The sequence below is a fragment of the Miscanthus floridulus genome, chromosome 11 (assembly GCF_019320115.1).
Source record: "Miscanthus floridulus cultivar M001 chromosome 11, ASM1932011v1, whole genome shotgun sequence".
Classification (NCBI taxonomy): Eukaryota; Viridiplantae; Streptophyta; class Magnoliopsida; order Poales; family Poaceae; genus Miscanthus; species Miscanthus floridulus.
In genome coordinates this window covers 95,414,758-95,430,577 of record NC_089590.1, presented here as the reverse complement: position 1 = coordinate 95,430,577, position 15,820 = coordinate 95,414,758, and the positions used below count along the sequence as shown (strand labels likewise).

The window sequence follows — 15,820 nt, the reverse complement described above, 5'->3', positions numbered from 1 at the left end:
CTGAGGGTTTGGTGTGTGAAGCCAATTAGCACATGAACCTCCAAATGAGTGAATTGCCACAACGAGGACTAGCTTGCCGGTAAGCAAGTGAACCTCGGTAAAAAATCATTGTGTTCATCATTTGATTCCAAGGTGATTGGTCTTCATTGATATTGATTCTTGTGATTGATTGGTTCACTCATCTACACAGCGGTATAATCTTCTTGATCACTCTCTTTACATTACCGCAAACTAGTTGTCAAGCTTTTTAGTGTAGCTAGTTATGAGAGCTTGCTTGCTTGGTTAGTGTGGCTCTTTAGTTAGCCTTTGAGAGCACACTAACATAGGGTAGTGTCATAGCTATTGAGTGAATAAATACTATCTAAACTAGAATTGTGGTAGGTGGCTTGCATTTTGAGTAGGCTAGCGCAACACTTGCTTTGCCTCATAATTGTCTAACCATTTTGTTAAGTGTTGTTGTAGAAATTTTATTAGGCTATTCACCCCCCCTCTAGCCATTAGGACCTTTCACCCTCGTCGTGGCGGACGCTACGACAATGGCGAGGACCGAAGCCTGAGCCCAGACTTGCTAGGACCTCAGGCCTTTGGTTGACACATCCTCAACGCCATCTTCCCATTGCGGTATCGACCGCCGACCAGCATCCCAAAATACTCTACGGAAACAAACCTCGGACTGTGGCTTGAGGATTATCGGCTTGCTTGCCAAGCCGGTGGAGTGGATAGTGATAATTTCATTATCAACAACCGTCCATTGTTCCTAGCCGATTCAGCACGAACATGGTTGGAACACCTTCCGCCCAACCGAATCCAGAGTTGGGCGGACCTAAAAGAGATTTTCATGGAAACTTCTAGGGCACATACGCGTATCTTAGAAACCTATGGGATCTCAAAAACTATCGATAGAAGTCTAGGGAAACTCTTTGTGGGTATATCTGGTGCTTCTCCCAGCAGTGCAACGAGCTGCCCTACGTCGCCGATGATGACGTCATAGGAGCTTTCCTGTCCAGGACCACCTGCGAGTCCCTGGTTCACAAGCTAGGACGTAAGGGCCCACGAACCACCAATGAGCGCCTCAACATTGCCACTAGCCATGCCTCAGGCGAGGAGGCGGTCAGGGCGATTTTTTATCGCCCTAAGGGTAAGGCAAAGCGGGATGAGGACATTGGCGAAGGCATCTCCAACCGCCCCAACAAGAAGAAGAACAAGCAGCGGTGCGAGGGCTCGCTCCTAGCCACTACCGATCACAAGGGGGTTGAAAGTCCACTGAGGGTACCTCAGACCACTTTGAGAAGCTGCTCGAAAGGCCATGCTCAAACCATGCTTTCCTCATCAAGCACCTATACAAAGACTACGTCCTCATGAAGCGGTTCTTGTCTAGAGGCTCCAAAAAGGGGGAGCATAGGAAGGAGCCCAAGCTAGCCGTATACGACGCCAAGGGGAAGGACGGCAGATTTCCGACGCTGGATGGTTGTCTCATGATTTTTGGAGGGTCAGCGGCCTACGACTCCAAGTGCTGCCAGAAGCTTGCTCGCCATGAGGTCTATGCGGCCGAGCTAGCCACACCTTTCTTCCTCTGATAGTCAAAGCCTGTCATAACGTTTGATCGGACCGACCACCCAAAAAATGTCCCACAGATGAGAAGATACCTGCTCGTGGTTGACCTGATCATCGGCATGAAGCGGCTCACCAAGGTGCTAATGGATGGAGGCAACGGCCTCAACATCATGTATGCTAAAACGCTCAACGCCATGGGCATCGACCGATCATGAATCCGGCCAACCGGGGGTGCCTTTCCATAGCATCATGCCTAGAAAGCAGGTCGTGCCACTTGGGCAGATCAATCTACCCATCACCTTCGGGAATCTGACCAATTATAGGATGGAGACCCTTACCTTCGAGGTGATCAGGTTCCATGGGACCTACCACACCATCTTGGGACGTCCATGCTGCACGAAGTTCATGGCCATCCCCAACTACACCTGTCTAAAGTTGAAGATGTCAGGTCCATGCGGGATCATCACCCTCGACACCTCCTTTCAGCGCACCTACGAGTGTGAGGTCGAGTGCAATGAACATGTTGCAGCAATTGTCACCTCCAAAGAGCTTGCGGCCATCAGGGAGGAGATCGTCGATGAAGTGCCCGACCCAAGAGGTTGGCCGGGTCTTTTGATCCTATAGAGGACGCCAAGGAGGTCCTCATAGACCCCACCTAGCGGCTCCGAGGGCAAAGTGGTGCACATCGGCACCACACTTTCCTCCGAATAGGAAAGCGCGCTCACCGACTTTCTCCACGCCAATAGAGACATCTTTGCGTGGAGACCCTTGGGCTTTCCAGGCATTCTGGGAGAAGTCACCGAGCACGCCTTGAAGATTAGGCTAGGCTCCAAGCCGGTGAAGCAGACGAGGAGAAACAAAGGGCCATCGACAAGGAGGTTGCGAAGCTTTTGGCGGCCGGGTTCACCAAGGAAGTATTCCACCCCGAGTGGTTAGCCAATCCCGTTCTTGTATGAAAAAAGAGTGAAAAATGGAGAATGTGTGTTGACTACATGGGTCTCAACAAAGCGTGTCCAAATGATCCATTTCCTTTGCCATGCATAGACCAAGTAGTCGACTCGACCTCAGGGTGCGAAACCCTTTGCTTCCTTGATACGTACTATGGGTATCATCAAATCACGATGAAAGAGTTCGACCAGCTTGCGACATCTTTCATCACCCCATTCGAATCGTTTTGCTATGTCACAATGTTGTTCGGTCTAAAGAACGTGGGGGCTCTGTACCAACGCTGCATGCTTAAGTGTTTTGGGGATCTCATCGGGCAGATCATTAAGGCCTACGTGGATGACATCGTGGTCAAGTCCAAATGGGCTAACCAGGTCGTAGCTGACCTAGAGCAGACGTTCACTAAACACCGAGCAAATGACATCAAACTCAACCCCAAGAAGTGCATTTTTAGGGTCCCAAGGGGCATGCTTCTGGGTTTTATCGTCTTTGAGCGTGGCATCAAAACCAACCCAGAGAAGATCTCTTCCATCATGAGGATAGGCCTGATTTAGAACATAAAGGAGGTACAACAAGTTATAGGGTGCCTCGCCATGCTCAGCCACCTTATCTCGTGCCTCGCTGAACAAGGTCTCCCCCTCTATCGGCTTCGGAAGAAGGCCGACCATTTCAAATAGATGCCTCAGGCCTAGGAGTCACTTGACAAGGTCAAGCAGCTCTCGATGAAGGCCCCAATCCTGGTCCCCTGACCGATGAGGAACCGATTCTACTCTACATTGCGGCCACCACGCAAGTGGTCAGCGCTGCCCTGGTGGTAGAGCGAGAAGAAGAGGGACACGCCCTCAAAGTAGTCGGATTTTTCAACCTAAGAATCATCATTACTTAGGGTTTCATTCTATCCCTCAATATTTGTATTATACAACTGTAGGATGATGCCAAGGCGTGGAAAAGCTAGCAAACCTAGGCGCATGTAGTTATGTTATGGGTTCATTATTGTGCATCAAATGGGAAACCCTAGGTTTAGGGTTTAATGTTAATTGCTTTCGGTTCTTAGAACAAAATTGGTTGTATTGTAGTTACGGTTCTCATTGATATTTATTTGTGATGTTTTGATTTATATTTGTTAAATTACATCCGTTTTGTTAGATGCAAGAAATTTTTTGGGAGGAGTTTTGGCGAAAACGGGGTCGTCCTCGAGAATTATACCCCGACGCGTCTAGCAAAGATGCCCCCGTCCCTCCTGATCTCCCTGTCCCTAACTATGACTGTGGTTTTCTAGCCCATGTTTTTCAATCGAAACATCCGGACACAGTGGCGCGGTGCTTCTACACATGCAGTCATTTTAATGTAAGAAATTGTTTCCACTATCTTTTTTTTATTTGTGTAAGTATGCTACTAATATTTTGTTGGAATCTCGTTGTGTAGGAACATGAGAGGTGCTTTTTCTTTTAGTGGATCGATGGTGCAGACAAGTTTGATCCTAGGTACCTCCTTTTCAACGATTGGTTTAGAGGGAGATATCCACGTGAGCACTTCAAGCGGTGGGTTCCACCCCCCCTAACCCTTCGCCAATGATGACTAAGGAGAAGCACCTAGCCGCGGTTAGATGACTTAAAAAGGAACCTTCTCTATGTGATTGCGGAGATCGAGCTGTGATAAACCCTGAGAATACGTTGGACTTTGTGTGTCCAAACAAGCATGAAATAAGTGCAAAGTGTATGTGTTGGAATGTTGAGCTATATGTGTTCATGTACTAATGTCACCTTATTTAGGTGTTTTCAATGGCGAAGTGTCATTTTAAGGAGTGGTTGTATGGTCCTAAGAACCAATGGCCAGAAGAACCGTGAAAGGTTAAGGAAAACAAGAAAGAAAGGGTAATTTACAAGGCATCTCCTATCATATGCGAATGTGGTGTTAAATCCAACTATGGCCTAGTCCCTTCGAAGCTTGGAATAGGCCATTATTGCGGCCATATGATTGAGTATGATGAGGTTGGTTATTTTTGTGGTAAACATGAAATCGTATTTTGTTTCTTTTGCTAATACATATATGATATAATATTTCTTTTGAACAAAGCACTAGGAAATGCAGGTGGGAATATTATGATGGTCAAGATAAGTTCTTGGATGAACTGAAGGGGAGGCAAGTAATTACACGAAAGAGGGGATATAGACCTAACTATGTCAACCTATTCGTTAAACATCACAAAGAAAAGATGCGTGAGTTTGCTAGACAGCGTGGTATTTGTAACCCGATCGATGTTGGGCTTAATAAATAGGGATTGGAGAGGCGGATGACGTTAGAGGAGAAGAGGACAAGGAAGGAGGCAAGGGAGGAGACAAGAGTACATATGTAGGTCTTGAACGAGCATATTGTTGTATTATGTGCCAGTGAGTGCTTGAAAGCCTTTTTCGTTGCCTGATTTTAAATGTAATATAATCGTGTTGCTAACTGATTGCATTTTATACATGAAAGGATTGGTTGCAGCGAGGAATATGCCACAGAGGTGGCTTATGCAAGGTATGAGGAGAAGAAGTTAGATGAGCATAGATCATGAGCTGGTCGCACTGTTTAATCACCGATTATGTTGTCTAATGAGGGAGACGAGGATGAGGACGACACTGGCAGACTGAGTGAGCTCATTGCTCTAGCAGAGGTGGGCTTGTAGGCATAGGAGGCTGAGGATGATACTGGCAGACTAAGCGAGCTCATCGCTCTAGTAGAGACAGGCTTACAGGTGGAGGAGGCTAAGGACGACACTGGTAGACTGAGTGAGCTCTTTGCTCTAGCAGAGGCAGGCTTGCAGGCAGAGAAGGATGACGACACATTCTTCACTCATGCTGTAGCAGTCGTAGATGAGGCGGAGGTCACTTACTACAGGCGATAGGCATGTCAGAGCAACGCAGGTGAGCCTAGCAATAGCAACAGGGTTGTGGTAGAGGACTGATACTCGGATGATGAGTTACTTACTCAGTATGTTTCAGACTGAGGATTTGAAAGTGCATTTGCCACCTATATGGGTTTTGGTGTATTGATGACATCAAAATTAGGACTAATGTGTTAATGAGATATGTCGCAGCTATTACTCATTATGTGCTCTCTAATGGTTTTATTTTTGTTTTTGAGTTTAGGATCCGCCGCACTATAAAGAGGGATGCAAACTTAGTTGGTCTGAGGAAGATATAGTGCTCAAGCATAAAAATAAAATCAAAAGAGAGACACTCTAGCACTCCATGAGTACGTAGAATATTTTTCAGTGACTGTTGGTGTCGGAAGTCCCGACGTAAGCCGGAACTCCCGACAGTCAGAAGTCACGACTCATGCTGGAAGTCCTGACGCCCAGTCACTTACATGCGCAGTGATTGTGGCCATCGTAAGTCCTGACGTGAGTCGAAACTTTCGACAGTCAAAAGTCCCAACCCAAGTTGGGAGTTCTGACCCAAGTCTGTATGATATGATTGGACTATACACGTTCTAATAAATTTACATTTGAGCCTTTTCAACACATAAAACACATGAAATGGCATGTGAGATCATGTACCGAACTAGGGTACAAATTTCCTTTGACTAAACCTAACATGCCTTAGGTAATTAAACCAAACAACAAACACATAGATGTGCTATGTGAATAAGATAAAGTGGTCCTAGTAGTGTGGCCACATAGCAAATTATGTTGCACCTTCTCCAAAGTAGCCTCCCATTGTTGGTGGTGGTGGCGGTAGAGGTGGTGGGGAGGCCCCTTGTTCCTGTGATTAGGGCAGGTGCAATATGGATCATTGCAGAGTGCCTCCTGTGAATCGACACCATTGTTGTTGTCGTCCTGTCCGTCGTCCTTGTAACCGCTGCTAACTTCCCTTTCTAGATCGAAGATACGGTCCTACAGGTAGTATATGTACTCCACATGTGGATAAATAGGTCAAAGATCGACCCACCTAGTGAACCCACAATTTTCTTCGGCCAAGTAATACTACAATAAGTATGTCATCTAAGTTGTATAGACGAGGAACATATTAAAGAAACAAATACTAATAGCAAGTACCCATGCTCGTGGGCATTTGAAGAAACGATGACCTCCATCTATTCCCTCGGTGAACATCTGCACTAGGCAGTCCTCACCATGCATGTATTTTGGCCACTCTTCTTTTCGTTCATCGTATCCTCTTAGTGGTGCCTCTTTGGTGAAATCGCTTTTGCTCTCAACTGGGAACCTCTCATAAAGAGCTTCCTCAAAGAAATCGAGACCAAGAGGACCCTCCCACCTAATGGTTGTTCCCTTTCCTCTCCCTCTGGACGACCCTCCAGACATTGGTACTGCAACGAAAAAAATGCCGAGGAGTGCTCTTCTTCCTTATTTTGTGTGTGAATGAGAGAGTGAGGGGTTATTTATAGGTTGAGAGGAGGAATGGAGGCCTCTCAATGTGCCATGTTAGCGATCTGTGTGCCTCTTCACCTTAGCCCTTGGATCAAACAGTCATAAGATAGATGGTGGAGATGGAGTGGACTTGTGCTTCCTTGCATGCCAGTACTATGCCAGTGAAGTGATAAATCGCTGCTGTCCTTGTATCTAAAAAGTCTATTTTTATTATCTAAAAAGCCTAGATTTGTTCACTATTGCTTGATAACCCTAGATTCATCCGCAAAGCGTCTGTACGATATGATTGTACTATACATATTCTAATAAATTTACATTTAATATGTGTACTATATTTGTGCCTTTTTGGCAGTGTAGTATAATTAATGATTCACGAAAAAAATTCACAAGAGTTTCTCTTGTTTTAGGAGCATCCACAGTTACAAACAGAGACATCATTATATATTCCAAACATTTAATCATCCAAGGAGCAAAATACAACCACAATAAACATCACAACCAACATAACATGTCCTATACAGTCCAAATAGTCCACAATGTCCATACAGTCCCAAATAGTTACAGGTAAGTAAATACAAAATCCATAATAGTGTATACTAACATCTACCACATCCCTCACTGCCTCCTACTCTTGCCCTTACCCTTGTGACCGAGAGCGCTCATACCAAGAGTGTAAGGGTCACATGATGGCGTTGCCTAGTGCCTAGAGGTGGTGTAGGCTGAGTCGATGGAGCATCATGGAGCTAAGAGGGGCCAAGCTCCTCGTGCCTCTGGTCCACGTCATCGTCGTCGTCGTCGTCCTCGTCCCCTGTAGCTGCTTGGCTAGAGGAACCCAAGCCTCCTCTACCTGTGGAAGGAACATACATGTCTTATGTCGTGTCTGTCCTGCAACCACAATGAGCAGCCACACGGCATAGCCGACGTGACAGCATCTGTTGTACAAAATTATGTTAACTAAAAGAATCTAATATATTAATAATATGTTTGAAAGAATATATTGAATCTTACATCCATGAAGCTAAGCATGTAGTCGTCCATGACTCTCTGCTGAATGCGCTCAATCTCTTCAACGGAGCATTTGAGTGTATTGCCCTGCAACAAAGTTCTTAGTAATAATACTTCTGAACAGACAGCAATAGGCTTTGTTTTCTTTTGTACAAGAATCTAACGTATTATAAGGGTGATATGGCTCAAAGGTGGCACTAACTAAAATAGATAACTCCTAATGTCGGTTCAAGAACGCCTAATGTATTGGTATGCAACTTAATATAGAAAATAAGGCAATTGACTTACCACTCTGTCCAAGATCGGTCCTACCTCCACCTGTCTTCCTGCATGAGTAGATTGGTCGTATGTCGTGTCTTCATCATCGGAGGACTCGATGTCGGTGTAGTCATCTTCTGTCCACTGTACCCTTAGCCTACAATGTGTCGCACGCTGGTACCAAGCTTGGTACCGCCTAAACTCATGGTTCGTCGTTGAACATTGTATCGCCCCTATGCTCAACCTGATAAGTCCATGTGGCATGATCAAAACATGTAACCCCATGTGTGCCAGCCCTTTCATTTACCTTCTCTAGGCGTGCCTTCGGTTTCAGAGCCCATATCTCTCCATCACTCTATAAATTCAATGCATGAGCGTGTCTATCGTTAAACCAGACAACAAGCTTATAGAAGGTGAATTGAACGATTGCATTCATGGGCATACCACATATCCCAATAGCAACTTATTGAATGACTCTGCCATGTTGCTGCACTGAAACTCGTACCTCCATCCACCGGCGTCATGAGCTCTTGTCCATTTCTCCAAATCCCTCATCAAACCAGTGAGCCATTGTCTACCTTCTGCATTTGATGCGGTTCTGACCTGCTCCAACTTTTTTCTAAAAGTGCTTGTCCTCAAGCTATCGAGCAGCCTCCTCAAACAGATCAAAGTTACCCTTCACACCATCCTTCTAAAGTAGATTCTCGGCAAGGTGTCGAGTACACCAACGATGGTGCAAAGGTGCATACCCCTCTATCTGCTCTCGCACGACATTAAGTATGCCCTAGTGCCTATCAGATATGATGCCAACCTCCCTACCAGGCCCAACAATGTGTATCCGGACTAGCCTCAAGAACCATCCCCAACTGTCATTGTTCTTCTTCTCAACCAAAGCAAATGCCAAAGGAACCAACTTGTTGTTCGCGTCACAGGATATGGCTATAAGAAGTGTGACCTGATATTTGCCAATCAAGAGCGTACCATCAATAGAGAAGATAGGACGGTAGTGCCTAAAGGCCTTGACACACTGAGGGAAGCACCAGAAAGCATGGAAGAATATCTGCTTCCCATCCTTCCATGCATTTGGTTTTGGGATGTACTCAAAATGCATGCCTGAATTCACCGCTTTGATTGCATTGAAAAGTACTGGCAGCTGCTCGTACCCATCCTCCCAGTCCCCATATATCATCTTCCATGCTCGCTGCTTAGCCCTCCAAGCTTTACTATAAGTTATCACATAACCTCCATACAATGCCTCAACGGTCCTGATAATTGTCCTCACCTTCATGTTGGGTTCTTCCTGCAATATTTCCATCAACCGCTTGGCAATGAGGGTAGATGTCAATTGCCGATGCCTCAGTGTTAGCTCATGGTCAGCACAATTATGTGGCCCAACAACTATTGTGATCTTCCACTTTTCGCTGACCGTTTGCTTCCTTGCACAAACCCTCCATGGACAGCGTTCTTTATCACACACAACTATGTAACGGCAGTCCGCATATGAATGCAAGACCTTGTAAGGTCTCTTTCGTTTAACTACACACGCCTGCAACCACCTCTTCAATGCAGGGAGGTCATTGAACACCCTCTCATTCTCAATTACCATGTTAAGGCCGGCCTCAGGAGCTTCTAGGAGCTAATCATCATGTCCTTCTGCACACGCCTGATCGGAATGAGCAAGATCGCTAAATTCATGAAATCTTGGATCATGGCGGTCGAGAAAGATACGTCTCAGCATCTCAACATCACTCTCTGTCAGCTCTCCAACAGGGCGATCATCATCAGAATCAAGAACCCTTGCCATCTCATATGGCTCCGAATCATGCATAATTTCAACACTATTGGAGCCACGGAATCTATCTCCAAAGTGCACTTGCGCAGCAACAGGGGCCACATCCACATTCTCAGGAATGTCTTCTACAACACAAGTAGAGAAATGAGGAAAGAATAAAAGAAATGGATATAAGGAAGAGGATAAGCTCCCAATAACCATGCGGTTAAGACACTTACTCGGATGATTTTGTGTCAAAGGGATCTCATGAGGAGGATCTGCCACAACAACATGAGTCTAACAAGCATCGCCAACTACCGCATTGGGGGTAGATTGAGCATCGAGAACCGTAGGTGCAACCTCTACATCCATATCAGGTTCCGGGATGGGAGGGTCGATGTATGCCTGCTGACCCATTGGTGGGGAAAACCATGAGGATAGGATCGACTAACACCCGACGCACAACCACGTCCAAACATTACAGCTGTCTTTTCATAGCCGATCTTACATAGTTCTCCCATTGATCCACACAACCAATTGGGATCATTCGTCTGAGGATGTTGGGAGAAGAACCTTGGTGCAGTACACCCTCAACTGCAATGCCATCATCTCTAAGGCAATGCAGCTCCTCCCGAGCCCTTGCAACCATCTCACTAAATGAAGGCCTATCATTGAATAGCGTAGGCACGCTTTGCATGTCAACAAACTCAACATATCCATAGCGATCGTATTCAACGGTGCTTCCATGATATATGATCACTAGGTTGTCTATCTAGTTCAAACACATAACGAAACACATGTCCTTTAGTCCAAATTAGATGGTAGATAGTACCTTCTAACTATAAACTAAGTAAATAAGATAACAACTACATACATAAATACAGTGTACTAACTAAATAGCTATGTCCTATTTAGTTAACTAAATATGTAACTATCTATCTAAGTAGCTATCTAACTATATCTATGTACCTATGTATCTATGTTTCTATCTATCTACATATATATTTCACTAGATCACTAACTACATCAACTACCTAAGTCATCACATTAACTAGTAAATAACAAATACCAACTAAGTAGGTACATTCCATATTTATAATTTTTACCTTTGCAACGACTGATCCGCGGACGTCGGCACGAGCAGCCAATTAGGTGAGGCCTGGCACGAGCAGCCAAATAGGCGAGGCCGGGCATGGGCGGCGCGGCACGGCACAGCGGGCGCCAAGCGGCACGGCGCGGGCACGACGTGGCCACGGCACGGTCACTGCACGGTGGGCACGCGCGCCGGCGAGGCGCGGACGCGTGGTCCGGCGAGGCGTGGGGCGCAGGCCCAGCGCGGTGGCTGCCGCGGCCGCGGCTGAGGAAGTAGGGAAGGGCGGCCGACGCGGGCACGGGGCGGAGACGGCGACCGGCGCGGGCTCCAGGCGCGGCGCGGCCTCGATGGCGGCGCAGCGTGGGCGGCCGGTGGAGGGCTCCGGCGAGGGCAAGGGCACGCGGGCTCGGGCGACCGGTGGCGGGCTCCGGACGCGGCGGCGGTGGTGCTCTGCTCGGCTCGGGCGAGGGAGATGCGAGAGAGAGGGGGGTGGAGAAAGGATTGGGGCCCATACGTAATAAAGGCTCGGCGCCAGCTCGGCGCCAAGATCTACGGCGCCAAGCTCGGCGCCAGGGTGACTGACGCCGAGCTCCCTGCCATGTCACCTCCACGTGGGTCTCCAGCCTAAGAGCTCGGCGCCAGGAACGTTGGCGCTGAGCTAAGGATCCAAATTTTAAAATCTTTTATGAAAAACTTTAAAAAAAGACTAAAAAATAAAAAATTCGGTGTCCAATCGAGGAGGCTTTGAGCTGCGCTTGCGTTGGTCCCCTGGCGCCGAGCTTCCTGCCATGTCACCTTCATGTGGGTCTCGAGCCTAAGAGCTCGGCGCTAGGAACGTTGGCGCTAAGCTAAGGATCTAAATTTTAAAATCTTTTATGAAAAACTTAAAAAAAAGAGTAAAAATTAAAAAATTCGGTGTCCAATCGAGGAGGCCTTCAGCTGCGCTTGCGTTGGTCGAACAGCGCCATGCTGCAGGATAGACTAGCCGGCTTCACTAGCAACTCTGCAAAAAAATGGGCCCTAGTGGCAGCTGATAGTCTACTAACAGTATCAATAGCCAGCGTACACAAATAATTAAATGGGCTTGCTATAACTTAGGCGTCTGATTTTTTTCCCAACCTTTCAGGCGACGTGGAATCACAGAAACGGTGTGAGCTCTTCCAAACACCCTTTTCAGCCACAGTGGAATCCCAGATCCAAGTCGGAGCTACTCCATGGATCTGCAGATCTGAATTCTATTCTTGAGACTTTGGAGTTATCCCAAACAATCCATAAGTGTCGACGTGTTGTCGTGGGATGCGGGTTGGTCAAATCCTTTTAACTTTAAGTAGAATTATAAAAAATATTAGCAATAATTGTATCTTCAATTAAATTTATATTATAAAAATAAATTCAAAGATCTATCAATGATAAAAATTATGTATTATAAAAGTTAATATTTTTAAATATATATTTAGTAAGGTTTAGTACATTTGATTTCTCAGAAAGTGAGAAGATAAAAGGGATGGAGAGGATAAGCCTTTGCGCCGTGAGCATGTGGTCTGATGCCTAGTAAAGTCTTGGAAGGGTATTTTGTCTATTTACATTGGCCCCGTTCGTTTGTCTTTTTAGCTGTACTTTTTCAGTGAATAAACAATATTTTTCTCTCATAACAAATCAGTAAATAGTACTTTTCAGCTTGTGTTTTTTTTTCTCTCCTATATGTTTACAAAATCATTATTTTAATAGACATGATGTCTAGGAGCAAATTACCATGGTCAAGAGTGTTCACTAGCAAATAACATATTAAAATAGTGTCTATCAGAAATTATCACCATTGAAGAATGCCGTGCAACAATTTTTTTAAAAGGGACGGTAAAAGTTTTACCGTGATTTATATTACACGAAGAAAATAAAAAAAAAAGTGAGAGCTCCTCCACTGACGGCGTCGATTTTCTGTGCTCCGGTACATTACCAGTAGCCTACAGACACGACGGTCGATCGCCTTCATCGTCAAGTCAATTTGAGAGAATCGAATGAAATTCCTAAGACCGTCCAGAATGCGCTAGCTACTACCGTTCCAAATTACAAGTATTCTAACTTTTTTGAGAGTTAAAGCATTTTAAGTTTGATAAAAAATTGACAAAGATTTTTATGACATCAAATAGGTTTACTATAAAAATATAATTAATAAAAAATCTAATGATATTTATTTGTTATCGTAAATGTTATTATTTTATTATATAAATTTGAGATGTTTTGATTATACGAGAAAGTTGGAATAACTTATAATTGGTATGAAGGGAGTACATAATACTAAGTTTAAATTTCTGATTGATCGATCTTATCGTACGCGTACCTTGAGACGACGGCGAGAAGGATAAGTGTAGCAGTCCACCACCGAGTCGTCGTCATCAGGCTTCGAGCGGCGGCATTCCATGGCGGTGGTCTCTCGTCGATTTGATCGACGCCGCAGCCTCTAACGCGATCGACTATACGCGATCGAGCGACGTACGTACTCCTCAGTCCTCTATACGGCAACGAGTGGGTTAATGGCTATGATCCTGTCATCAAAGCTCTCGCTCAAGGTCTTGATATTCACCTCAACCACAGGTGTGCAGAAGAACCATGCATGTGATCCTTCCGTTGTCAAATTGTATACCAAACAGTTTGCTCATTACCACTTTTTTTGTTGTTGTTGTTGCTCAGGATCACAAAGATCATACAGCGTTATAATAAGGTTATTATTTGTGTGGAAGATGTGGCAAGTTTTGTTGCAGATGCTGCTATAATAACCGTCCCTCTCGGGGTACTCAAGGCAAATATCATCGAGTTTGAACCTGAGCTACCAAGAGAGAAGCTTTCAGCAATCGCTGATCTTGGCGTTGGCATCGAGAACAAGATAGCTCTTAAGTTCAACACTGTATTTTGGCCCAACGTTGAAGTGCTAGGTAGGATCGCCCCAACGTCAAATGCCTGTGGCTACTTTCTCAACCTTCACAAAGCCACAGGAAACCCAGTCCTGGTATGCATGGTAGCTGGAAGATTCGCATATGAGATGGAGAAGCTGTCGGATGAAGAATCCGTGAACTTTGTTATGTCCCAGCTTAGGAAAATGCTACCGCAGGCAACTGAACCGGTAAATCAAGCACAGAAAAACACACTTTCAATTACTTAAAAAAAACACATACTTTCAATTACAGACTCTATATGATGGATGATTCGTGGCTCCTGACATTTTTGGGTTCACTTCTCCAGGTTCAGTATCTGGTTTCACGTTGGGGCAGTGACCCAAACTCACTTGGCTCCTACTCGTGCGACCTGGTGGGGAAACCAGCTGACCTGTATGAAAGATTTTGCGCTCCGGTGGGCAACCTGTTTTTCGCTGGTGAGGCCGCCTGCATTGACCACTCTGGATCGGTGCATGGAGCTTATTCGTCAGCCATTGCCGCTGCAGAGGACTGCCGAAGGCGTCTCTCAACGCAGCTAGGCATCTCCGACCTGTTCCAGGTCGGCAAGATTATTGTGAGGGAGGAGATTACTGTAAGAGAGAAATCTATTCACTGAAACACCGTGTTGTGTCATCCTGAAGCGGCAGAGAAGGTTAACGGTACTTGGCAATATAGCTGCTTCGATTCGCGGCATATATTGCCTTCAGAACTGTTGTATTGTCGCATGCAGTTTGTTGTTTTATGTAACTCTATTTAAAATAAGGTAAAATGGCCGTTTTGGTTCTTACTCCAGGCTCAGTTTCATCCCTAAACTTTCAAAACAGCCGTTTTAATCCTTAAATTCTACTTTTAGACTCAATTTCACCTTATAACTATGAAGATGATCGTTTCAGTCCTTAAACTTTGTATTTTGAATTCAGTTTCACCCATAAACCATCAAAATACATTTTAGTCTTTAAACATTTATTTTGAGCCTCGAGTAATAGTTCAGGACCTCGCTGCTGTTCGTCAGTGACCGTAGTATTGGTTTAGGCGGTCCTGATGTAAAACCCGAAAAGGGTCCCAAAACACAAGAAGCCACAGCGGCCTTTCTTTCTTTCAGCCGGCGCCGCGGCAGCCAGCACTGGAGGAGCACTAGACGCCGCGCTAGCTAGCTGCTTTCCGGTCACGGCAATGTATGTCGTCATACGGCACTTATTATATGCTATTATTATTAGGCTAGCTACTAAGCCAGACGAGGCAGCCACTCAGCAACTAGCGCGCCGCCGTTGGTTGCTGAAGATGACCTCCCTCCACCGACCACCGGCAGAATTATTGGCGCGGCCGGCCAGGCTGGTGGCTCTGCCGGAGTGCCGGGACCCGAGAGGGGAATTTGGCCTGTTCCGCTTACCCTATATTTAGTTTGTTTGACTTTTTTTTTATTTAAAACAGTATTTTTCTCTCACAACAATTTAGCCAAAACAATAGTTTTAGCCAGTTTTACCTAAAATTCTACCAGTCGAACGGGGCCTTTGTTTCCGTCTTGGTGCGCGTCTAGCCCATACTTAACAATGTTTTTCTCCTACAACCATTCAGCCAGAACAGTGTTTTCGTGTAAGCAGCCAACAGTCAACAGACATGGGTAAAGTCCGCCTCTGATTTGGTACTCCGCGAGATAAGAGACCAGCCCAAGGAAACAAATCAAAACAAAAACAAAAAAAGGTGCAACCAAAATAAGCAGCAGATATAGCTGGACAAGTGTCCTAACTCTTGTAACAAAACAAATTCGTTCCCAAAAACAAAACACAAGTCCCCACATATAATAAAAATATTAATAGAACAAAGAAAATGCCAGTAGTCGTTGGTATCAGTCTCGGCTGACAGATCAGGTACACACGTACGAGTCGTCGCCA

The 15,820-nt window shown here is 45.5% G+C and overlaps 1 protein-coding gene across 1 annotated transcript; it reads left to right on the top strand.

Annotated features, from left to right (window-relative positions):
• Window positions 1-1,959: 1,959 nt before the first annotated feature.
• Window positions 1,960-14,544, top strand: LOC136492492 (polyamine oxidase 5-like). Its single transcript, XM_066488491.1, has 5 exons — window positions 1,960-2,152; window positions 12,125-12,146; window positions 13,504-13,590; window positions 13,687-14,116; window positions 14,236-14,544. Exons 1-5 carry the CDS (start codon window positions 1,960-1,962, stop codon window positions 14,542-14,544), a joined length of 1,041 nt encoding a protein of 346 aa, XP_066344588.1.
• The last annotated feature ends 1,276 nt before the right edge of the window (window positions 14,545-15,820 follow it).

Bases quoted from the DNA above. Each gene is read 5' to 3' on its own strand.
- LOC136492492 (XM_066488491.1), top strand. From the start codon at position 1,960: ATGGCCATCCCCAACTACACCTGTCTAAAGTTGAAGATGTCAGGTCCA. The intron at 2,153-12,124 runs GTTGGCCGGGTC...CCAACCTTTCAG, and splicing joins TGAAGTGCCCGACCCAAGAG to GCGACGTGGAATCACAGAAA. The intron at 14,117-14,235 runs GTAAATCAAGCA...TCACTTCTCCAG, and splicing joins TACCGCAGGCAACTGAACCG to GTTCAGTATCTGGTTTCACG.